This window comes from Pelodiscus sinensis, chromosome 11 (genome assembly GCF_052426305.1).
Source record: "Pelodiscus sinensis isolate ZL-2025 chromosome 11, ASM5242630v1, whole genome shotgun sequence".
In the NCBI taxonomy this organism is placed as follows: Eukaryota; Metazoa; Chordata; order Testudines; family Trionychidae; genus Pelodiscus; species Pelodiscus sinensis.
Window position 1 is genome coordinate 20908521 of NC_143062.1, and position 25789 is coordinate 20934309.

General features: G+C 42.4%; 1 protein-coding gene across 3 annotated transcripts in view; it reads right to left on the bottom strand.

The window, feature by feature from the left end:
- Positions 1–6404: 6404 nt before the first annotated feature.
- The window catches only part of BICD2 (BICD cargo adaptor 2), a 151785-nt gene continuing 132400 nt past the window's right edge, over positions 6405–25789 (bottom strand). For 2 of the 3 annotated variants that reach the window (XM_006129722.5, XM_006129728.5), the window contains exon 7: positions 6405–11960. In XM_006129722.5, coding sequence (XP_006129784.2) covers positions 11657–11960 — 304 coding nt within the window. In that variant the 3' untranslated portion in view covers positions 6405–11656. The remainder of the gene's footprint in view (positions 11961–25789) is intronic. The other variant, XM_006129723.5, reaches the window with a different exon arrangement.

The window sequence follows — 25789 nt, forward strand, 5'->3', positions numbered from 1 at the left end:
AGATTGTAGATAGATACTTTTTGGAAATCTTACATCTATGGAGGACACACATCTTCAGCAACGATAAGAAAACTCACTTCTATAAGGGACAAGAAAATCATCAGGTAGAGAAGTTACCCAGTAACCACCTAACTGCTGCCAGAAAAAAATCACCTTTTTGCACAGTAAAGGAGAATATGTTCTGTTCTCCATCCCAATACAGCATGGCTCAAAAGCTGTTCTCTGAGCCTATGTTGACTCATACTTTAAAGCAGTGGTCTCCAACCTTTTTGACCATGAGACACTTTTGGAATTTTAGTGCAATCCAAGGTCTACCTCAAATATAAATACCCTTACCCCACCTCCAGGGGCGGATATATGGCAGGGCAAACGGAGCGGCCGCCCCAGGCCCCGCGCTTCAGAAAGCCCTGCACATGCGCCATGGCAAAGGGGGCCCCGCGGAATTATGCTGCCCGGGGCCCCACAAAATGGTCATCTGCCCCTGCCCACCTCCTTCCCACCCTATCCTCCCTCTCTTGCCATCCTCACTCTCTTTCATCAGGCTGGGGCAGAGGGTTGGGGTGCAGGTTCTAGTCTTGAATTAAGGGATCTGGAGTGTGAGGGGCTCTGAGCTGCTCTTGGGGGAAGTGGTTGGAGTGCTGGAGGGGGTTCTAGGTGCAGGCTCTGGGCCGGCGTTTGGATGCAGGGGTGGTTGGGGTAGGGGCTTGGAGTGCAGGAGGGGGTTCATGACTGTGGTAGGAGTTTGGGATGTGGGCTCCAGCTGGGCACTGCTGGTGGCTCCTGGTTGATGGTGATGTGGGGCTAAGGCAGGCTCACCCCTGCCCTGGCTCTGGACCACTCCCTAAAGCAGCCAGCAAACTCCATCCCAAGTCCTGTTATGTCCCCTCTCTGCTTTGTGGAGAAAGGATACAGAGTAGGAGGGGCACCTTGACATCAGCACCCCTCTTCTCCCTCCCCTGCCATGCACAGAAAGCAGGAGGCTCTCACAGGGAGGGGCAGCTCCAAGGCAAAGGGCAGGAGATGAGCAGCAGGGGAGGGAGGGGGCAGCTGAAGTGTTAGCACTTGATAGCCTCTTGGCCATCATGGAGCGTTGGGGAGTCCCCGACCCTGCACCACCATCCGCAGCCAGATGTGACTCTCAGCCCGCAGGTAGAACAGAAGGTTTTATTCGTTCACAGGGATACAGTGTAGCTTAGGATCAATGGTAACACAGGAGCCAAGGCAGGCAGCATTATTCCTCTTGGGGAGAAGGGGTCCAGGACCCTTCTCCCCCCTTTCCTGCCCTGAGCCCCTTCTTTCCTCCTAGCCCAGACGAGACTGACTCATCCCCCAGGGCCTACTGCCCAGCCTGGACTCAGCCTTGCCTCTCCTTTTTCTCCCTTCTGGAGCAGGAGTTGTGATCTCTTAAGTCTGGCCCTCAGTTGTCTGGGTCCAATACACATCGGGAGTGAGTCACCAGGAATCACACATAACACAATACAGCAAAGAGCAAACACAGGATTATAGAAGTAGATAGCCCCCTCTACATCACACACCTGTTAGAGGCTCCAAGACCTACCAGTAGATACCGATCTACTGGTTAGTGACCACTGCTTTAAAGATTGCTACTATCACTGGAGAACTGACAATCTGGTTTGGCTTGTTCTTCCAAAAACCCAGATTTCTTTACCTGTTTTTGCAGGAGAAGTACTAAAGCAAATATTTTTTTAATTGGTTTAATGAAGACTCATTGTTAATTTGGCGGTAACAAGAAGCTGGTGATCCACTGTTGGATCAAATACTTTGCTTTTAGCCCACGGAGCTGTATTAAGGTAAAATTCAAAGTATAAGACATGCTATGTATGACAATATACTGAAGATTATTATAAATAGCTTTGTGTGCCTCATTCTGAAACTGGGTGCAGGTCAGAATCTCACTGCGAACTAGCCTAATTAGAAACAAATTCTCATGACTGGAGATCAGGTGGTTTGTGATTCTAAAATTCCTGGTCTGTATTTTTCTTTTGCTTGAGTAAAAGGTCTGCTTTAAAAACAATCAATAACTAAACATACTGCAATAACTGTGCAATGGATTAAAAAAAAAGTCCTCAGAACTGCTGGAAGAAAACAGATTCAGCCTTTTATATAGAAAATGAGAGATAATTTACTTTAATTATAATTTTATGGTCAGGTAATAGGCATCTGGTTTAACACAAGCAGCATCTGATAAACTGCTCACTAAGAATACCATTATACTAGGATATTAAAATCAAGTGTGTGTATTGAAGAACATCCAAAGCTGTTTTAAGGCCATGGGGCTCTTTATCTCTATTTCTCTTAGGAGATGGAATAATGGAATCAGAATTAAATTTGAACCATTTTTGCCCTTTAGAACAGAAAGGAAATCAGTTTGGCAAGGAAGTAATGGCTATTTTATAGGAGCAGGAATGTGAACAGGAGCTGCTAGAGGAAAAGAGAAATCTGAAAATTCAGAGACAACAACCAAGGCAATTATTGGAAATATCCGTAGGTGCTCGTGCTACATTACTAATATACACACTACAACTCTCCAGAGAGCACAGCGAAATCCAAAGTTTATCATTGAATGAGTGTGTTTTTAGTGGGGTTCCACAGGGATTGGTTCTTGAGCCTGTGTGAATTTAACATTTTTATTAATGGCCTGGAAGATAAAATTTGCAGATGACACACCGATTAGGAGAGGAGTAAATAATGAAGAGGACCAATGATTGATTCAGAACACTGTGGATTGTTTGGTAAGCTGGACTGAAGCAAACAATGGGGTTTAATATGACTGAATGTGTACATCTTTCAACAAAAAGTGTAGACCACATTTACAGGGTAAGGGACTCTATCTTGGGAAGCTGTGGCTCTGAAAAAGATTTGAGGGATATGTATAATTAGCTGAACATAAGCAGAAGTAGAGAAGTTGTTTTACTCCTGTAAATTGTATTTGGCACTGGTGTGGCTGCTGCTGGAATTCAGTGTCCATTCCTGGTGTCTATAATTCAAGGAGGGTGTTGATGAAGTGGTGGAGAGGGTTCAGAGAAGAGCTACAAGAACGATGAAAGGATTAGGAAACATGCCTGGTAGTGATAGAGGAGCTCATTCTATTTAGCTTAACAAAGAGAAGATTAAGACGTGATGCCATTAGTCTAGAAGTATCCATATGGCGAACAAATACTTAATCGTGGGCTCTTCACTCTAGCAGAGAAAGGTATAAAACAATCCAATGTCTTGAAGTTGAAGTCAGACAAATTCAGACTGGAAATAAACTGTACTGTTTAATAGCAAAGATAATTAATCATTGGAACTACTTAGCAATCATTGTGATGAAAGCTCCATCTTTGACCATTTTTAAATCAAGTGTTAATGTTTTTCTTAAAAGATCTGCTCTAGGAATTATTTTGAGGAAGTTCCATGGGCAGTGTAATACGGGAGGTCAGACTAGATCAGGAGTTCTCAAATTGGGGGTTGTGACCCCCTCAGTGGGTTGTGAGGTTATTATGTAATGGGTTACAAGCTGTCAGCCTCCCTGTACATCCCACTTTGCTGCCCACATTTCTCATAGTGTTAAATATTTTTTAAAGCGTTTGGGGGTGGAGGGATTGCACTGAATGACTTGCTGTGTGAAAGGGGTCACCAATACAAAAATATGAGAACCACTGGACTAGACAATCACAATGGTCTTTTCTGGCTTTGGGATCTCTCAAAGTGAGCTCCTTGTACAAATTCCTTGCCTATTTGGAGTCCTCTAGGGACGGTGGTTAAGTGCTCAGAGCAGGGGACACCTGAATTATATTCTTACGTCTTTCACAGTCATGGTGTTTTACTTGAGCAAGTTAAGATTTTAGTTCCACACGTTGCCCTTTTTGAAAAATACTATACTGTATAAAAGGAAAAAGGGAAGATACATTTTGGTTGAAAGGGTAAAGATACGAGCATCCAATGTTTGCAAAATCAAAAAGCCCTGTTATATGCAGGCTTTGTCTACACCAGGGGTAGGCAAGAGCTGGCTAGCAGGCTGCATCTGGCCCACCAAGCCACTGGATCCAGCCCACAGCTGCCTTGCTGGCACCCTTAATATGGAGCAGGGGCAGCCATTTTAAAAAGCAAGCTGCTAATTGCTCTGCAAGCTGGACGGGGAGGAGAAAGCTTCATGTGCTATCCCTGCCCCTAGCAAAGTCTCCAAGATCCCATTGTCCAGTTTCCAGCCAACAGGAGCTGAGAAATTTTGCTGAAGGTAGGGGCAGCGAATAAAGACTCCTAATCCCCCGCCAGAGCGGAGCCATGTGGAGCAACCCACAGGCAAAGAGCCTACAGAGTTGTTGGCTGGGAGCTGCCTAGGTAATCGCTCCACAGTCAGAGTCTGCCTCTGGCATGCCACCTCCTCTCTCCCCCCAACTACCTGCCCCAGGCCACCACCCAAACCCTCTGCACCCCTTTTCTCCCCCTTTTCCCAGGTCAACTCCCTCCCAGACCCTGCACTCCCTCCTATTCACCTTCCCCAGGCCAGAAGCCTCTCCTTCACCCATAACCCCTCCTGGATCCTGCATCCCATTCCTCTGTCCCAGACTATGACCCCCTCCTTCACCCAAACTCCCTCTCAAACTCCACACTCCCTCCTGCATCCCAATCCTCTATCCCAAACTCTCTTCTACACGCAACCCTGCTGTCTTAGACCCCTCGCCCTTGCCACAGAAGTGTAGCCCTTGACCACTTACCAAAATCTTGGAATGCCCCACCCCCCATTAAAAATTATTGCCCATCCCTGATCTACACATACAAAGTTGCATCATTTGAACTACATTTGTTTTTTAAAATCCATGCAGTTACACTGGTGAAATCGGTTGGATGCATTTCTTCATTTGTCAGTCTGGCATTTCAGCTCTGGGACTAAGTCACTGGAGTCAGTGTGTGCCACAAGCCAGCAGAGGCGCCCAATTTTCAAACCACGAAGACTGGCATAGGAAATTAACATTGCATTAAAACAATCTACTGTATAGTTGAGTTTGTCTGTCTGTTTTTTCAAGAACTCCTCCTAAATGGTAATAGCTAGGACCTCCACATTCAGTTTATAGCTTCCTCTTATCATAACTTAAAGCAGGGTCAGGGTTTGGTTGTTCCAGGACAATGGGATGTGCCTGGAATGGGACTACTTCTCAGAAAATAGTCAAAATCACTCAGCAAGTGAAAGGTGCTGGAAAGGGAGTGAGGGAAAACCGCACAGTTTGCTGCATTCCTCACTCTGGCTGAGGAGCACAGAGGGCAGATGAACCTGGACCTGCCCCAGATGGGGGAGAAGGGGGATCATGCACTCCTCCCCTGGCTGTGCACACTGGAGCTGCAGTGGCCATGGAAAGGTGCTTCTCAGCTGGCCCCAAGCTGCTGTGGTGAGAGGGGGCTGGGGTTGTCCTCTCTCCCCAGGGCAGCCGCATACTGAACCCCTCATCCCCAGTCCCACTCCAGAGCATTGATTTTAAATGAATTAAAACAAAAATTGAGTTAAGGACCCAAGTATTGCCAGGTCAATCTTCCAGTAGACAAATGAAGCTAAATGCCTTCCTTGTATTATTTTGCTATTTTTCCCAGTACACAGATTTTTATTTAAGCTCTTATGGTTTGAACTGCTCTGTTCTGTGTGAGAGCTCAATTTGCATATATATTATGTATAATCTGTTCCCCAGGCATAGCAATCTTGCAGGGAAAATGTCAATTAAAGCTAAGGGAAGTTTTGGAATGAATAAGCACTAAAGGATCAGACCAAGAGCCTTGTCAGACATGAGTTCTGAGTATGTAGCAGGTAGAACACCACACTTTTTATGAACACTTGCTAAATAAAGAAACGGTCCATTGTCTTGCTCAAGGTCCAATGCATATGAGGTTGATTAGCTTTTCCTAATAGAATTGAATATCAGGTAACATAAGCTACAACGAGTTAGGTTAGGACAACCCCAATTTTGGGGGAGGATGGTATTATAAACCTTAAAAATCCCCTCAAACCTATATTTCATGTCCCTAGAGGTCAAGATCAACTATAGTAACCTAGAGCCTAGCTTTGTGTTTTGTTTGGACTGATAAAAAGTTGTCTAGTTACAGCTGACTTTGTGCCTATATTTAAGCTGGTTTTAGGTCAGCTGTATATACAACTTCCTTCCCAGTTCTGAAGGGTCCATCAGACATTACTGTTAAAACATATGATCAAAAGTTAATAAATGTATTATTTCCTTTTTCTAGTCAAACTATACACAAATGTAAATAATGATCTTTTAGGTTTTTCTGAGGTAAAACCTATGACAAAAATACAAATATCCATTTAACCTTGTGCTACAATTCTAATGACCCAGGAATATTTAAACAAATTAAAATGTCAGAGACTGCAAAAAACAAACAAACCCAAAACAATAAACAGATCTCCTTTTCTCTTTTATTGGTACTGCCAATGAGACTACCTTTACACAGGCAGATTGCTTTCCTACATTACACATTTTTAAATATTAATTTGGAAGTAACATTTGCCCCTCTATGCCTTCTAAAGTTATCAAATTAACACATAGTTATACCTTCCATAAGAATCAGTTTTCCACATTTTTCTTTTAAGCAATGACATTTACTTTTTCAGTTCTGTGTAAAGGTTACTTGGCAAGAGTACATGCATATGACATTAAATGGAGACCAATCCACCACTAAAAGGGTAATGCACATAAAACATAATACAGTACTTTGACATCATTTCAAATAAATACCCACATACAAATGTAGTAAATTTTAAATGTAACAATATTTCTTATGAATCAATACTGAAACAGAAGATGAAAATAGAAGTCCCCACATCTAGGAATAATAATGCTTCTTCCAGCAAACAGAAATCTTTTCCCCGCTGACAATATTATTACAATTTGTACTTTTTTTGCAGGGAGGAAAGTCCCCCCTGCTCCCAGAAGTACCAATTTAATCATTCATGCTAGCCTCAACAAACTGCACCAAGGCAGGTAGGCACAGCTTGTTGATGCACTTTTCACTTTCTGTTTCCTGAAATTACAATGATTAGATACAACATGCAAGAAAAGATATTAATGTCTTGTCTTTCACATTTCCAAACAATACTATGGTTAAACTGTTATCCACCACCATACACAGCTAACAGAACAGCAACGCTCCCAATACATCCTTTGTACTGCAGCCACAAATGTGTTAATACATCTTGCTCGTTTGTTCAATAAAAGTCCATTTGGTTCCCAAAGTGTATTCGGGTTCATTTTTTATTTTATTTTTTTTATTCCCCTGAATTTGCAAAGATCTGCACGGTGAAGTATCATTGACTAACAGTATTTTTTACAATTTCTTGTGTGTATATATAATCTCTGTCTTAAGACTACCCATTAAAAATGTGCGAAAGGGGAGTTCACTTTGCACTTATTGCTCCACATCTTTACTAAGTTCCAAAACAACTGTCCATTTCTTCTTGTATAGACTACGCTATTCTAGGAGTCTTACTTAAATTATTAAAGGCACTACTGGCAATAATTAATGACAAAAAGGCTCTGACATAGAACACCCTATCCATTGACAACTTTAGAATTTATCTTTCTAAATGTACCATAATTTGGCACAATAAAATGAAGACGTAACAAAACAATTCCAATTTGGAATTTAAGCCATACAGTTGTATAAAATTCTGTTAATCAATTATACTTCACACCTTCCTAAAACCCAGAAATTCTGGAATTTATAGGTAATACTATTTAATATTTTTCAAGTGCCTATTACTGTTTTAACTAGAGCAAAGTCAAGTTTTCTTCTTGTTACATTGAACTATTCCTAAGAATAATAATACAATATGAAAAAAACCCCAGAATTTGAATACCCTGGATTTCTTAATGAACATGGCAGTTTAAAAAATCAGTAATTTTAACACATAAAGCTTAACATTTTATAATAATAAAAAAGCTGCTGAAGCACAGCACATATATCGTTTAGCAGAGCTCCTGGTTTTTGTGCCGAAACTCTTTTTCTAAACACTGTCTAGAGCAAAATCAAAAATAGTCCAAATCTCTGCCACATGCTGATGTAGAAAATCAACAACACAAGCCCAAAATGGGGAGAGAGACTATAAGCACTAACCACTGCATTTTAGATAAACTCTTCTACATAAGGAATTAAAAGAAGGTAAAGTAAAATATCAAAATATCAAAAGTGCACAGGTTTAACAATCAGATAAAAAGGAATATCTGCAATGAAATAAGAAAAATTCCCCCATCTGAACATTTCTAGTAGATCATAAACTAATAAGGTGATCATTAGGTTCAAAGTAGGTTTCTTCAGCACTTGTAAGTTTTCTTCCTGCAGCAGCACTTATTAGGTAAAGCTTGTTTGTTTTATGACTTGCAACATAAAAATAAAGTTGTAGGTAATATATTGGAAAAGGTGTTTAAAAAACCCCCAACAATCTAGAATCAGGTCAGTGGTTTCCATTCTTTGTGCAACAGGCTACCACTGTTAACCATAACGAGACAGGTTAAGAAATACTGTTGCCCTGATGAAAAGGCCTTCTCCAGGAACTACTCTAAAGCTGAAAAATGGAAAACAGAATAACATTAGAAAAACGGGAACTCATTCATCAGGTAAAGAACTGGCTACTTAACACAGAGTGCACTGCAAGATCGCCATAGCAGGTTAGTCGGCTGCGGGACATCTGTTAGTTTCCCAAGATAAAAGCAGTCATTTTAGTTGGCGTGTGCTTTCCCAGCTAATGAACAATGCTTTACATAAGTAGTGCTCGGAAGCAACAGCTTTGCAGGAAGGTTTCTTACAAGTACTGAATAAAGCTATGCTGTTGAGCAGAGGATACAGCAGTGAGTATGCAAAAGACATTATCAATGAAGATTTAGGTTCTCCCAAAAACATGCAGGTCAGTAGAGAACAGTAATCATTCAAAAGAAGAGCCTGCTTGCAGAGGTAGGTGATGGCTTAATCAATTTTCCAAGCAAAATCCCAACCCGTTGAAAGGGAAATGAAAGACTTAACATAGCATAGGTAAGTTTCAAGAGATTTGTTTAACAAAAGTACAACCCTCCCATAATCTTAACTATATTTAGCTAAACATACACACAACAGGAACAAGTCACTTTTATGTACTGTTACTCATTGCTCTTTAGATGAGGTTTTAAAAAAAATGTACTTGACAAGCTTAAATACTCAGGTTGTTTTTTATCTTAAGAGTCACAGAGATGAATAAAAATGGAAAGGGTTACTAAGATGACTGCGATGTAGCAAAGCTACTCTTAATTTGTACTGGCAACGTGAGCCAATATTGATAGTAATAGTCACCTGCTAATAACACTGAAATCTTCCTATAAAGTTTCATTTAACTTTAAAACTTATCAATGCACGTAGTTTCTTAAATTTACCTTTTTTGTCATTAGTATTTTGTGACAACAGTACCACTAGGGACAGGGAAGCAATAAGAATGGCATTAACAGCTCCCTACCAAAGTGGAAACAAAACAATAGCTGCTTCTAATGGAGCAAAATGTAATCTAAATGCCTACTTTTACAAGGCATTCTTTATCATTGCCCACAATGCAAAAATGAAAAGAATAAAGGCCTTTTGGAGGATTGTGCAGCAAAGAAGAAGAAAGCAGGATTGAAAACTGGTAAAAGGTATTTTGCTTCTAAAATATCAAACCTGCTACATAGCAATATTAAAGCTCAAATTCAGGAGAACACAGTGGTTTCTAAAAATCAGGTAAGCGATGCACAGAAGCCTGCTTTTAGGGCCACAATTAGTGTCTTTTTAAGCATCTCATGTACACAAGTAATTGGGCAATATACTAGGCTTGGAAAATCCACTCTTTTTAAAAAAAAAAAAAAATTGGCAAATGTGATTCAAGCACCAAATTTAAGGATGCCACACTGATTTTTTTTTAAGACAATAATTTTCATAATCCCGATTCCAGATTTCTTCACTGGTGTGGACTTTAGAAGCATTTTTAAAAACCTCTCAGAAGCCAAAGGTTATGTTTTCCCTCCATTGGGAAAGCGGGCTGTGCTCCTTATTACTTGACATTTAGATTGTGATATCTCCTGACTACTTATAGGCAGAGCGGCAAATACACAGCAAGCAAGCTGCTGACCATCTACAAGGAATGATAGTGAAATGAGGCAGAACTACACCAGGAATATTAGAATGGCTTTAGAAAACATCACTATCAGCAGACACAACTGTGCAGTCTTGGATTACTTTCAGTTAATACTATAAGCATACAAAATTATTTGAAAAAGTACAAAATGAACAGGGCTTTACATTAAAATAAAGTTTGAGGCGAGGCACTTTAAAAACTTTTGTTTTAAAAAAATGTGCCTTATTGTGCTCCACAAATTTTCCACAATTTTAAAAGCAACGTTTTTCAATCTTGTATATTTATCACTTGTATAGGCACCAATTATGAAGTACACTTTTTTTATGTTATCAAACATATTGAAATTAAGTGGCTAAAAAGGCCCCTTAAAAGTCCAATAGGAGACAAAGTAATTTTTTTTAAGGTTTAATACATATGCTAACCTACTTCATAAATATTTATTAACAAGATGAATGGGTCAAATTTCCTGTGCCTATAATGTAGAGCCCTGTGAAAGGTGTGCTTGCATAAGGAATGCAATTTTTTTTTGTATATTAAAAAACCCACAAACAAAACAGAGCTCTGAAACACTATTCCATTAAGATTAATACTGAGAAGCACTGTAATTGTGGCTTAAAAATAGTAGAACACAGTAATATTAATTCTGTACAGATATGGTGTGGATATAGTAATATGTAAAACACCTTATTTCCAAACTGTTATGCTGCAAAAAGCAACACGAGACCACAGCCATCCTTTCCATATGTGATACTTTTTCGACAGCATAACTTTAACGTGAAACTGCATATCAGTTAGGATCCTAATATTTTTAATTTTCAATTTTATTCCAGATGGGGTAATATTGCATAATTTTAAATATAATATAAATGTGCAAGTTTCTTTAGGGTAACCCTCTGAAGTAGACAAGAAAGCAGTTTAAGAATGTATCCTATGTTTCTCCAACTTTTATAGCTTATAAAAGCTTTTGGGACATTGGTCAGTGGTGATATGGCAGAAAATTTCTGATGACTGCCACAAAGAACAAATCTAGTTTTGGTACTAATTTTGAAATGGTCTGCATTTCCATGTTACACATCTAATTTCAAGTGTTGCATTTCACCACTTTTCAAAACACACTAACAAGGAGATTTTAGGTTTGCTTTTTCCTGCTCTTAAGCATCTTTTTTATTTGAAGTATGCTGTAACCCTGGGGAAAGGATCACATTTGTGCTAATCAAACTACAGTTAGTAACGCCAGATGTAGTACATCAGGTATACACTTTTAACACTTACCCATAAACAGCAAAAGCAGACATGTTAACTGTGGAAACTAAAATTCCTTTCCACTATTAACTTGTTAATAAGATCTCCATACGTATGAATTAGTTACAGTTAAGACCAGCATAATACCATTTGTATTACATGGTTTAACAACATACTAATACAAGTCAACTCACTGCAACATTAGATAGTGGGGATTTATGCTGACAATTACAGCATAAAAATTAGATGCATAATATGATTTCCTACATGCCTTCTCTAGTCACAATAGATCTTATACTTCTCGCAAAACACCTGGTTGTTAAGGGCAGACCCATCAGATCTGTCTCCACAGGAGCGGATATGACTTACACTGGGGTTACTGGTCTTGGCTTTGGAAGCAGATTTAGTGCGCACCCTTTTGGACTGCTCGTGGTCAAGCTCCAGATGCTCCAGGCGCTGGGTCAGTGCCAGTTTTTGCTGGATAGCCATACGAAGCAAGGAGTTCAGAGTCTTCTTCTCATCTTCCGCTGCTGCGAGCTGGCGTTGCATTTCGTCCAGCTGTGTGACGTATTCGTCACATCTGCAATGAAAATATATCAAGAAACTTTAGCAACCCTATTTCCCATTACAAAGCAGGAATCCCATGTGCTCAGCAGGCATGGCCACAAGCTGATAGGAAGGAGTTTGGTCATCTGTTCTGTGCATATTTATATAGGAACTTTCATCAAAACCACTGTGCAGCCCAATTATTTCCATCTGTCAATCTCCAAATCCCTTTAGTGCTCACGTTCTCCCACTCCAGATTCTTACGTACTCATTATAGCCTCCTTGATGACTCAAGTATGGTACCTGAATGCTCTGTGATGGGGCTTTGTCTGAAAATTGAGCACCTCACACTAGCATGAAAGTGCAATATATTTGACCTGATAATGAGGAGTTACATCTCATTACTCATTCTTCAAAGAACTGCAGCATTCTATTACAGAAAGTTAGGACTTTCGTTCCAAAGTTTAGGTTAGGATGAAGGAGTCCTATAACTTTTAATGAAATGGCCATTAATGCTATTTTACCATTGACTCAAATGAATTCATTTCCCTATTTTCCATGAGAGAGAAGGATGAAAGATGTTTAATAAATTCCCTTTGTTTGTATGTTCTAGGGATGTAATAGTGTAGCTGATTAACTGATAAGCAAAAGCTTACAGGTTAATGCTACAGACTACACTCATTTCCTCCCACCCCCCGCCAATACATTTTTTAGCAGACTGGTCAGCAGTGCAGTTCAGTCCTGGCTCATGCTGGGTCCAGGACCTGCCCCTGCTGTGGCTCTGCATTTAAAGTGTATTAGGAGCCAGGCCGGCGGGCAGCCTCCCTCAGTTCCAGCAGCTCAGGCCTCGCCCCTCCCCAAACAAGGGCTGCTGCCACCCTGCCAGTCTGGGAGGGGAGCTGGGTTTTAAACTGTCTCCCCTCGCGGACCAGCTCCCACCTGGCACCCCACGCAGCAGCAGCAGGGGGCTCCTCGGGGTTGGGGTGGGATCTCACTGGCTGCCAACCCCAACCCCAGGGACTACAGAATAGTCAACTAACCGATAAGAATTCATGAGGTTAATCAACTATTCAATTAACCGATATTTAACATCCCTAGTATATTCCAATCACATCCAACCTCCCTGCTGCCGGGCACAGGCTGTAGGTCAGATTCACCCCGTGGTTTGCTATGATCAGGCTCACAAGGCTCAGAGCTCCCACCCTTCCCCACAGCGGGAGCCAGTGTTCCAGTCATTGTACCAGCTCCCACTACTGGAGGGTGGGAGGAGGCAGGCTCGAGCCTCATGGGCCAGATCAGGGTAAGCCACCAGCCAGATCTGACCCATGGGCTGTACGTTTTCCCACCCCTGCTCTAAATCCACAATATGTCTACATCTTGCTCACTGCACGCAGTTCTGGTCACCCTATCTCAAAAAAAGGATTATTTAGAAAAGGTACAGAAATGGAAGAGTGTCCATCTGAGGAGAAATTAACAAGACTGGACTTTTCAGATTGGAAGAGAGACAGCTAAAAGGGGATATGATAGAGGCCTAAACAATGATAAAACTAGTGTAAAGAATATGAAAAAAGAAGGGTCTTTTATGCCTTTCCATAACACAAGAACCAGGGGGTCACCCAATGAAATTAATAGGTAGCAGATGTAAAACAAACAAAAGGAAATACTACTTCACACAGCACTCAGTCAACCTGTGCATCTTGTTGCCAGGGGATACTGTGAAGGCATAAAGCATAACTGAGTTTCAAAGAGAACTAGTTAAGTTTATGGAGGACGCTCAGGGATGCAATGCCCTGGGCGACCCCAGCCTCCTGACTGCCCGAAGCTAAGAGTGATCGGCAAGGAATGGATCACTCAATGATTGCCTGTTCTATTCATTCCCCCAAAGCACCTGGTGTCATCCAGTGTTGAAAGACAGGATACTGGGCTAGATGGACCATGAGTTTGACCCAGCATGGCTATTCTTAATCTGATTTGGAAAAAGAATGTATGGGGAAGTATGGGAGAGATATTCAGAGAAATGAAAAGAAGCAGCCAGAATGCCAGGGCAGCAGAGAACAGAGTGCAGGAATGCAATGGGACCTATCATTAAGTAACATAGCAAAAGAAAAACCGTACACTTCATGTGTTTGTCCCTGCATGCTCCTTGGTTTGGAAAAGATGTTGAGTCTCAAAATGGCAGAAAAGATGATACCATCCAGGTAACTGTAGAAAATAACATACTGAGACAAATGGCAGGCAAGTGGAGGGCTAACAGAGTGGGCCTGGAATTCATTAAAGGGGAAGATAAATTTGGGTGTCTCAGTAATAGGCGGGAGCGAATGTGTTTGAGGCGGTCTGGACTTGTGAAAAGGAAGAGAAGAGGAGTGCAAGAAAATATATGGAAGACCAAGGATATGATGGAAAGACTGTCAAAAGCAGCTTGAAGAGAAAGGGACTGTAATGGCAAGACCTACAAATCCATGCCAGGGACAGGAAGGAGTGGTGAAGAATTATGGGTACCTCGGACCCCATGTAAACAGGAAAAGGAGGTTAACACAACAGATATATTTCCAAGATACAATTGAAAAAAAAAATCACCCCAAAGCTAAAGGAACCAGACTTTATACTTCCCTAACTATAGGCCAAGTCATCCCCTCTAATTTGTCACTGGTATTGAGGAAAGAAGAAAGCAACAGGAAACAAGCTTAAGTGTTCCTAAATGGGCTGGAGGAAGGAACAATGAACCTTTAGGGCCATCACCTTCCTTCCTCTCCCATAATTTTCCCTGCAGTCCCATGTAAGCTTCGCTGCTGAAATCCCCCAGCTATGGAATAAGGATAGAGGGTGGCTGTGAATGGGGATAGTTGCTCTGTGCAACATCACATCCCAGCAATCCTGCAGAGAAATGTTCACAAGAATAAATTGCTTGGCCCTCATCGGCAGTATTGCTGCTCCATTCCATCTACACTGGGAGAGGAAGATGTATTTTGTTCCCAGAAGGAAAGTGGGAGGCTGAAAGGACAAGTAATAGCCCAAAAGGACTGAAGTTTTCAGGATGGCCAGAGATCTGTCCCAGTTTGCACTGCAGGCATTCATAGTGCAGGGCTGCCGGAAAACGATGCTGCACAGGGCCACACCCAGCCCTCGGTTCTCACTGAGGTAACATCATTCAGAGAGAACATCAGGGAAGAATTTCTCTGCTTTTCCAACCATTTTCTGACAATCAAAACTATCCATTTCTTTTCCATCTGAACTGCACTGTTCAGCCCCCAACCTCACTACAGCAAAGCTGGTTTAGAATTGCTACAGCCATTTATTTGATTTCCAGGATTAAAACCTGTATTAAAAACTTTGAGGAGGGTGAGAAGTGTGGATTTCACTTTCAGCCCTCTTGCAAGCAAGAGGCTGGCTAGGAACAAGAACACCACGGCAACGCAGAATACAGCCTCTCACACAGATTTGCTAATGTACCTTCATAGCAGAAACATTGCATGTTAAGGATTATCAAGGCATCTCCTGATCAAAGATGTTCGTTTGTGCCAGCTGGGTGGTAGTTTGGTAACATGGACAAATGCCTGTAAGGGACTAGAATGAGGCCAGTAAACTCAGTCCATGTGTGATTGAAGCTGTAATTAAATCCAAGATTTCACCTCTGAAAGGCTACTGCACTAAACCACTGCACCATCAAACTTTTTGCTAACGCAATGTTTAAACATCCAATGAATGCCGATTATAAAACTGACCACATATAATGATTAACTCAGTTTTAAAAAAAAAATGGATTTCAATTTTTTTAACCCATTCTATTCTCACACTTTTCCATTAATCTAAGTAGTGGTTTCTTGCTAGCAGCAACAGCAGAATGGTAGTTGGGGGATCTTACCATCCTGAATGATTGCAAGTGGGTGAGAATGTCTTGGAGTTTTACTCATGTATATGATGCCCTGTGTCTCTCTTTCCTGAATCCATTCTGTTGAATGGTTCTTTAGCCTAAATTATTCTGTAAGTGAAATAAATCAGTATCTTAACCTGTTTTGTGCCTGAGACTGTGCAGGATTTCTTTGCAGAGTCACAAAAGTAATGCTTTGCATACCAGAGTAGTGGTCCATTTAAACAGAACAAATTGGGTTCAAAAAGATCCAAGCTTTACTAGATGTGGATGCATATTTTACACAATTACTATACTTGTACCACTGACTTGCTTTCCTTCCCCTAGCTGTTCATTGAATCAGAAGATTAGGGTTGGAAGAGATCTCAGGAGTTCATCCAGTCCAACTCCCTGCTCAAAGCAGGACCAATCCCAATTAAATTATTAACAACATTTTAATTTTCTAAAACAGTGTAGTCCTTTCCTAAGTAAACTTAGAAACCATAGTTGCTGGCACTATCTTATATCAATGCAGTATAACAATTCACACTAACATCATGGCTTTGTTTTTACATGAACTGACATTGACTGGTAGCTTTGCAGATATAAGAGAAAAACATCTTCCCTCTTTATAAATTCACATGCTTTGTACAAAGCAATATTTTATGCAACGTATTCAATGTAGCATGGTTAGATGGGCGGAACTGAAGATTCCTTTGTTCTGAACACACTTTTGAAACTAAAATAATTGAGCTTTCATGCTTACAAAGGAAAATAAGATTAGCATAATTCAAGTCTGTGGTGCATGTACTTCTATAGACGTATGAGGCAGACCTTGAACATAAGGCTTTGATGTTGTTTTCCTGGTCAATTATCAGCGATAAAATAAGCAAGACTTTAAGGAAGCCATCAACTTGTATTGCTTATTTCAGATCTTACTCTATAAAAACCTCAATCACTGATGATACAGAGAGAGGAAAATCCCTGAAGGGCTCCATAAAACTAAAACTTATACATTTAAAAAGCCCATGTCTAAAGCTAAATTATTCCTTAAAAATCAAAATCAAAAGCATGCTGAATATCAATGTCTCGAGGGTTAAAGACCTCATTTTCCAAAGCCATTTAACATTAGCATTACTTCCTGCACATGCCAATCTCACCTTATTTCTGCATAAATTTTGAGCAGCTTGAACCTCAGTGTGTTCCAAATGGTTAATTAATCCGGATATATTTTAATCATGTTCTTCTACTGTAAGATCCGTGTTTGGAAATGCAACCCAGTATTGGCGCCTGCACTCAATTACATCCATTTATGTTTTCCTGTTTTCACTTGTGATCAGTACAATGCCAACTGATAAGAAAGCAGTAAAGCACAACAAGAATTGTAACTGAAGAGGCCTCTTTGGAAATGGCATCAGCTACTTTAGCCTTTACCGCATTAGATTAAACTGTCACTTACATTAGAAATTAGAGCAGGGAAGATTAGTGTCACCCATTTTTTCCTCTTCATTAAAAGATGAAAAATATATCAACACACTGGCTAAAATGACATTTAATGAACAGGGACCCTAACAGAGACAGAGCACAGCATGACTATAAGAGGTATTAGCTACTACCTGCCGAATTAAACTATTTCTTTACATTTGAAGTAAAGTTGATGAGAAAAATCCTAACATTCCACCATCAGCAGCAGGGATGAAGAGCAATGGCCCCGCTAATACTTTTCCATCCTTGTGTGAAATAATTTTTTGTTATGTGCACTGAGGCATGTGCAGATGTGCACCATGAGTAGAAACACATGCTGCCGACTGTGGGCGCTCTGCTAATTCGCTGGGCGGCATTTGAATCTCTCCTCGGTGGCCACCCAAGTACTCAGCTTACTGGGAACACAGATGAAGAGGCCCTTCTCTGCAGAAGAAACACTGTATCTATGCTGCTAGATGGGTGGGCCTGTGGAGAAGGAGGTGGGTCAGGGAAAAGAAGGTGAAACGTCATTATGTTACTCTATTATCCTTCCACCTAAGGCTACAGTAGAAAATGCACACCAGTTCTGTTGCTGCTTTGTAAGTTAGAGGGCAGAAGGCAAAAGTCTTCCTTTTCCTCTACCACCTAATCAATCCCTAGTCTGGACTGAGCACTGAAGGCAAGATATAGCTAAATACTATTTGAATTTATTTAATTAGAACACCAAGTTTTAAATGGCTCATGTTTTGCATTAGCTCACCATGCAATGCAGAGAGAAAAAACACAAGTGACTGGCTCATTTTAGACCAGGGATGGGAAATAAATTTTGCAGGGGGGGCCTCGAGTAGAAGAGGCAGGGCCATAGGTGGAAGGGGGCTGTTCCTTCTAGGAGCAGATGCCCCTGGTGGGAGGAGACTTTGCATGCTCCCCTGCTCCTAGGCCCTGATTGGCCAAGGGGTGGGGGGGGGGGGGGGGAGGGCTGCAAAGTGTTTGCTCCCCACCCCTGCCCTACTAGGGCAGGCAGCGCCTAGAGAGAACCACCAGCCATTTTGAACAGTTCCTTCTAAGCCAGGAGAGAGCAATAATTTTTAATGGGGGGAGGAGGTCTATGGAGGGGGCGCAGGATCTGGGATGGAGGTTGGGTGCAGATGGGACCTTGGGACAGGGGACTGGGGTACAGTAGGGGATGTGGGGGTTTGAGGGGGAGTTTGGGTGGAGGGGGTTGTGATCTGGGACAGAGGCTTGGGGTCCAGGGTCCAGGAAGGAGTGTGGGTGCAGGAGAGGATTTTGGCCTGGGGAGGGCTATAGGAGGATGTGCAGGGTCTTGGAGGGAGTTGTGACCTGGGAGAAGGGGGGAAAGGAGTGCAGAGTTTGGGAGGTGGCCTGGGGCAGGTAGTTGGAGGAGAGACGGGGGTGGGGTGATAGAGGCAGGCTCTGGCTGGGAGACACTTACCTAGGCCCTACAGCAGGCATGTCCAAAGTCCGGCCCGCGGGCCAAATGCGGCCCGCGGTCGGATTTAATACGGCCCCCCGCTTCTCCCGGCTCCCCGGTGCTTTTTTTTAACTGGCGCGCTCAGCGCGCCGCTTCAGGCCGCCGCCGCCGCGGTCCCAAACCCTGCCCCTGCACTCCACTTTGGGGCTGAGAGTGCAGGGACAGCCCCCGCTTTCTCCCCCTCTCCTGGCTCCCCGGCGCTCCTCTGACTGGCGCCGCTTCCGGCCGCGCCGCCGCCGCCCATGGCGGCCGCTGCGGTCCTAAAGTCCTCCATGTAGGGCACGTCCGCAGCCCTGCTCCCCCGCTTGGCTACGGGTTCGCCCTGCCCCCGGGCCGCCGTGAGGCCAGCGTGCCCTGCGCTCTATGCCCGCCTCTGACCCTGCAAGCCCTCTACCTTGGGGCTGAGAGTGCAGGGACGGACTCCGCAGCTGCTGAGATCAGGGACGGACTCCGCAGCTGCTCAAGCTCAGTATCTGTGATTGGCCCTGCGCACTGTCAGCTTCCTGGCGGGCTCAGGCACGTGGAGCTGCGAACATTAGAGACTTCGCCACAAACGGGCTCAGGCACGTGGAGCTCATCATTAGAGACTTCGCCACAAACAGCCACAAAGGCAAGAGAATTCTTGTTGGGCAGTGTATTAGTGCAGTGTATTACTTGAGCAGTGTATTAAACCTCTGGCACTGCGCTCACATGATCCCTTCCCCTTCTGGTCAATTTAAAAAAATGGCGACTGTAAATAAGAGAAGGAAAGTTGACAGTGAGGGCCGCCGCTTCCAGGACAGGTGGAAAGTGGAATATTTCTTCACTGAAATACAGAATCACTGTGTTTGTCTGATATGCCAAGAGACTGTGGCTGTTTATAAGGAATTTAATGTCAAGAAACACTACCAGTCGAGACATAGCACATACGACAAGCTTACAGGGCACGACCGCAGTGAAAAGTTGAAGCAACTTGAAGCTGTTTTAATGTCACAACAGAAATTTTTCATAAGAGCCCGTGAGTCAAATGAAAATGCCACAAGGGCGAGCTATGAGGTGGCAACGTTAATTGCTAAAAATTGCAAAACTTTTGCTGAGGGTGACTTTATCAAAGAATGCGTTATGAAAATGGTTGAGAATATCTGTCCCGAGAAGAAGCAAGAGTTTGCCAACATTTGCCTGGCTCGTAACACTGTAGCACGGAGAATTGAAGAGATTTCATCAGATATTAAGAGACAGTTGACATCCAAAGGAGTGGATTTTGACTTCTTTTCAATAGCCTGTGATGAAAGCACGGACCTATCTGACACAGCTCAGTTGCTGATTTTTATGAGAGGGGTGGACGATGAAATGAATGTGACTAAAGAGCTACTTGACCTCCAGAGCCTTACGGACCAAACAAGAGGAAAAGATTTATTTGTTTCTGTTAGTTCCGCCATAGATGACATGAAACTGCCTTGGAACAAAGTTACTGGGATTATTACTGATGGGGCACCTGCCATGGTTGGTGAACGAAGTGGATTATCAACCCTAATCTGTAACAAGGTGATCGAAGAAGGAGGCAAAGCTATTAAACTCCATTGTATCATTCATCAACAAGTTCTCTGTGCTAAACATCTCAAATATGATCATGTTATGAAACCGGTGCTAAAGACTATTAATTTTATTCGCTCTAAAGCCCTGTGCCACCGCCAGTTTAAACAGTTTCTACTGGACATCCAGGCTGAATACGAAGATGTTTTATATCACAACGATGTAAGATGGCTCAGTCGGGGGTCTGCACTGCAGCGTTTCTACTCTCTCAGAAAGGAAATCGGAGAATTCTTGGAAACAAAGGGACAACCAATGCGAGAACTATCTGATCCTATTTGGCTGGCTGATTTGGGGTTTCTAGTTGACATAACAAAGCATCTGAATGTACTGAACACGAGTCTTCAGGGGAAAGATGCAGCGGTGAACCAGCTTTATTCACACCTCAAAGCCTTTGGGACAAAGCTGCAACTTTTCATAAGGCAGTTGTCACAAACACAGCCCAATACCATAAATTTTTCAGCGTTGCAGGAAATAATGAACAGTTTTCCACAGGACAATATCAGTGCACAAACGAGCAGGTATGCAGCCGACATTGCATCTCTGGCTGGGGAGTTTAAATGGCGCTTTCAGGACTTTGCAGCTATTGAAAAGGAGATCAGCCTTTTCTCCTCTCCATTCTCTGTTGACCCCGAGGATGCTCCAGATCAGCTGCAGCTCGAGCTCATTGAGCTGCATTGTGACAGCGAGTTACACAGTCGTCACCAACAGCTCTCTCTTGTGAACTTTTACCGCCAACTGGATAAGAGCCGGTTTCAAGAGATTCGAACATTGGCTAAGAAAATGCTGAGCTTGTTTGGCTCAACATATATGTGTGAGAAGACATTCTCTGCTATGAACTTTAACAAGAACCGCGTGAGGACAAGACTAAGTGACTCTCACCTGCGTGACATTTTGCGCATCAAAACCACTGCCTTTGAACCAGACCTAGCCTATGTACTGCAGTCCAGATCTCAGTTTCACCCTTCACATTAGTGTAGGCAAGTTTTTTTTTCAATTGAGATGAATACATTGTAAAATCTCAGTTAATGTCAGTTGGTCTAAATCAGTTATAAATATATTTGGACACAACATGTATAGTTGGTGTTATGTCGTTTGCCGTTTGCAATAAACTTTGCATAAAATAGTTAATTTGCATTTAATTTTAATGGTTCAAAGAATGTCAGGCAAAATGGTCGGCCCTCACGCATGTTCACTTCATCAAATCTGGCCCTCTTTGAAAAAAGTTTGGACACCCCTGCCCTACAGGAACCTGAGGCAGGCTGGCTGCTGCAGTCCTAGGCTCCTGGGCTGGCTGCATCATGTGGCTTTGCTCTGGGCATGGGAGAGGGGGGAAAGGAAGGGAGGCTTCACACACCACTCCTACCCCCAGAAAAATTTCTCAGCTCCTATTGGCCATAAACTGGCCAATAAAAGCGGAGAGATTTTGCTGGGAGGTGGGGCACCACACAAAGGCTCCCTCCTCCCTTCCAGCCTCCAGAGCACAGTGTGAGCTGCTTTTTACCTACGGATTCTGGGGAGGTGGCCGCGGGCTGGATCCGGTGGCATGGCGGGCCAAATCTGGCCTGCTGACTGCCTCTTGCCCACCCCTATTTTAGACGCACCAACTCTAATTTACAAATTTTCTTTCACATAAGGCCAAATTTTGTGATCTTTTCTCACACCAAACTCCCACTGGACTTGATGGAATTTCTCTCTATGATGGGCTATAGAAGTTAGCCTTCATTTGCAGTGCTGAAAGGTGCTGGACTCTCAACTCACTTCATTTAGATTAACACATACACAAAGATCCATATCCCAATGCCCTATGCCGCCTTGACATACAAGTGCATAGCAAAGAAAACAAATAGAAAAAGAAAGGAAAAACCCAATCTAATTGAACTGCAGCTGTCTCATCCACTCTGATGTCAGTGAAGGGGCTCACTGGTCTCTAAATTAGCAATGAGTTATGCACCTTAGTTAAAGGTAATAAACAAGTTGAAGCCCAGTCATGACCTGTGTCAGTAAGCCTCTGCACATGAGTTTGTATGGATCCAACAGCAGGGTCATGGCCTTCATCCCAATCCAAGGTCTGAAATATTTTATCAAGTTGCTTCATAATCTTGAGTGGTCTGCCCATGTTGCACCACACATCAGTAGCACATATGCTTGGCAGATCCATGTAAGTGAGGCATTCTTTCCAATGAATTTAAAAAAAAAAATACATGAATAAAAAAAGTCAGGTAAAAAAGGAAAAAGACCCCAGATTTATACATCTTGGGAGTAGAGATCAAACCAATTCAAATACCTACTGGAAAGCTTGACTCTGATTTTTCTTTTCCTCCCTGTGATCTCCTGGACATCTTACATTGAAAATTCATCCTAACTGCATATTTATGGAAAGTTACTTATGGGCTTATAGCTTTCTAGATCACTTATCTCAATCATATGTAATAAATGCTTCTCAAATAGGAAGGGCCTTCATTGGTTAAAATCAAAATCGCAAGTGTCACCTAGTAACTAACAGGTAGCTAGTGGCAGAGAGCAGCTACAGAGGTCTTCTGTTCTGCATACATGATTTAGATGGAAATTAAATGGTTCATCAGGGTTAATTTCGCCCCTGATACAGAAGTGGGGTTTCCTGTGTATTTTGTTAATGGCAAATTCAATTTTTTCCAAGATTGGTCATGACCCTTCAATAGGATGGAAGTAGGAAGACCCGGGTGGCAGAGTCCAATTGAATTCCTTGGAAGTGAGGAAGGATTGAAGGATCCAGCTGTGTGAATCTGATTTTGGCCTTTGTATTATGGAGATAATTGTCCTGGAAGATATCAAGCAGCGATTCTCCAGATGATTATTTTTAAATAGTTATTACATTTAATTTACAAATGCTGCTGTTTTGATGAGCTGTTGGCAGGGCACTCTCCAGGAAAGGGGCTTTAGAATCCCCTCGCCCCCACTTAAGTTCTAAAGAGCTCCAAGAGCATGGACAAAAGGCTGGTATTTCCTCTATTCTATGTGTACTCTGATGCCCTCATGACCACATAATATGATCATCTGCCAAGTATTTTCAACACTCCTGTGAGGTGAGGAAGTCTCGTCATCCTAGTTCTGCAAATGAGGAACTAGGATGCACAGTCATTATGCAACTTGCCAAGAATCCCATGGGAAAGCGAAGGTCTTTGAACTCGGCTCTCCCTGGACCCAGTCATGAACCTAGTCATAAAGCTACCCTCAAGGGGAATATCTGAACATTATTGAGTATCTAGCTCTGGTCATATTCTAGTTTGAGGGAACCTGTTGGCCATTGTTATTGTATTTTTCAGTCTTATATCTGAAGTGCCTAGACTAGGCCTGCTGATGGAAGGGGGCAAAGAGGGCAATTACCCAGGGTCACGGCCATTCAAAAGGGCCTAAGGCTCTGGCTGCCGCCGCTGCTACTACAGTGGTCAGGGCCCTTTAAATCGCCGCTGGAGCCCTATGCAGCATTGCTCTGGGCAGCACTGAGGGCTGCCTTAGGGAGGCTCGCCACAGGCCTGCCCCTTTCATCCAAGGTCCCATCTCTTCTGGGGGTGTGGAGCTGACCCCCCAATGCACACACCTTGCCCAGGGGCTTGGCAAGTCTGTTAATATAAAACCTAGGATAAATGCACGGATATAAATACACAAATCAGTACAAGAAGGCACTAGTGTCATTTTACACCATTTCTATCAAATACATTGTGAATTCTTTTTTCTGCCACTGTGTCTTGTTACTTGCACAAAGGACATTGGCAGTGCACAGTAGCAGACCTGGAAAAGGTATCTCACACAGAATCATTCACTGTCTCTGAGCTGTACGATAGCATTGGCTGGGGAAAGTGGAGAGAAAGGCTTGTTAAGGCTATGTCTACACTACACTGATGTATTGGAAAAAGGTACACAAAGTGTGCCCCACAATTTGTGTACCCTTTTCCAATAGTTTTTCAGGAAGAGGCTTTTTGGAAATTTGGTCTGTCTACACTGGGCCAAATTTAGGAAAAGCTTCTTCTTTCAGAAGAGCCCTTCTTACTCATAAGAGCCAAAAAAAGCAGACGAGCAGACGTATTCCCTGGATGTGGCAGTGTTTTTCCGGGATACCTTTGGTATCTCAGAAAAACATCAGTGTAGACATAGCCTTAGTCAGGCTTCATGAGACTCTACTCTAGCCTAGTTTTCACCATCAGTTTCTCCCTCTGGCTTCTCCAAATGAGCGTTTATCCAATGTAGAAATAGTCTACATCTTGTTCCACAACAGTTGTATCCAGTATGAAGCCCATTTCGTTATGTATTTTTCTTGCATGTACATTTCATTGTGCTCTGGTTCAGTTTACAGCTTCCATCATTAAGCTCTTTCATTTTCTATCAGCCCCATGGGCATCCTCCAAATTAGCTTAGTTATTGTAACCACTCTGCCAGTGTTTAAATTTACTGCATTTCATTGTCACATGGACTGTCGGATATTTTCTCTGTGATGGTGAACAATCATTCTTCATAAATTACTGTTTAGGTGGTAGAAGTCACAGCCTGGTTCCCTTATTCTGATGGTATTCTAGGACTATTCTTCCTCAATTCTCCTGCTGTGCACTGTCCTTTTTTAACATGACATCTTTCCTCCTATTGACTAGCTGCAGTTTGTCTTCCCTCTCACCTGCTACTTATAAAGCTCTGGAGCGTTAGGGTGTGTGTTAATTACATCTAGATGCACTTGTACACTGCATGTCAAAGTCATCTATCCTCTACAGGATGCCATTTCTTAATTACTGTTCCATCTCTATTCTGGAGGGAAAACAATTATTCTCATCTCATTCTCACTTGTCCTTAGATTCTGGGAAGAAAGTTTCCCTATAGACTAGAGGTTCACTGTAAGATTTTATTTGCTGATATTCTATATTAACCATTTTCTTCAGGCTCTTGCTCAGCTCTGTGGATTCAGCAATCTTCGCTCTGAATCAGAGAATTTGCAATGGCATGTTCTTTTTTCTGTTACTGTTCACTTTGTCCTCCTTGCAGAACTGAAGTCAGTTTTCTTCTGCTAGAAAAAGAGGCAGAATATTTCTGTGTTCGTTTGAATGTGTTCGTTTGATCTGAGGTTTCAGCTTCTTCCATAAAACACACAAACACCACATTAGAAAATGTTTTGTCTTTGGAACTGATAAGTCTCTCATTTTGCTTTTAGGTCTCCAGTTGAATTTGCACCCTTCTACAGGAATATTTGTTCCCCATCCTCAAATAATATCTTGCTTATTATTTCCTTAGCTGCTTTGATCTTCGTATGCATTATACCCTTACATAGTAAACCTTAATGCTGCGGTCTTTTTGCTGAATCTTGGCATTTTCTTCTTATTCTTAGTGTTATAGTGTGACTAAGGGTCAGACGTCAGGCTCCTGTGGGGGCAGTGCAGACTGTTTTACTGTGTCATCTTGGGTCACAGATCAGGTTGGTCTCTTTGGCCCAGATTTTCAAAGGTTTCTGGGTGCAGATGCTTTCACT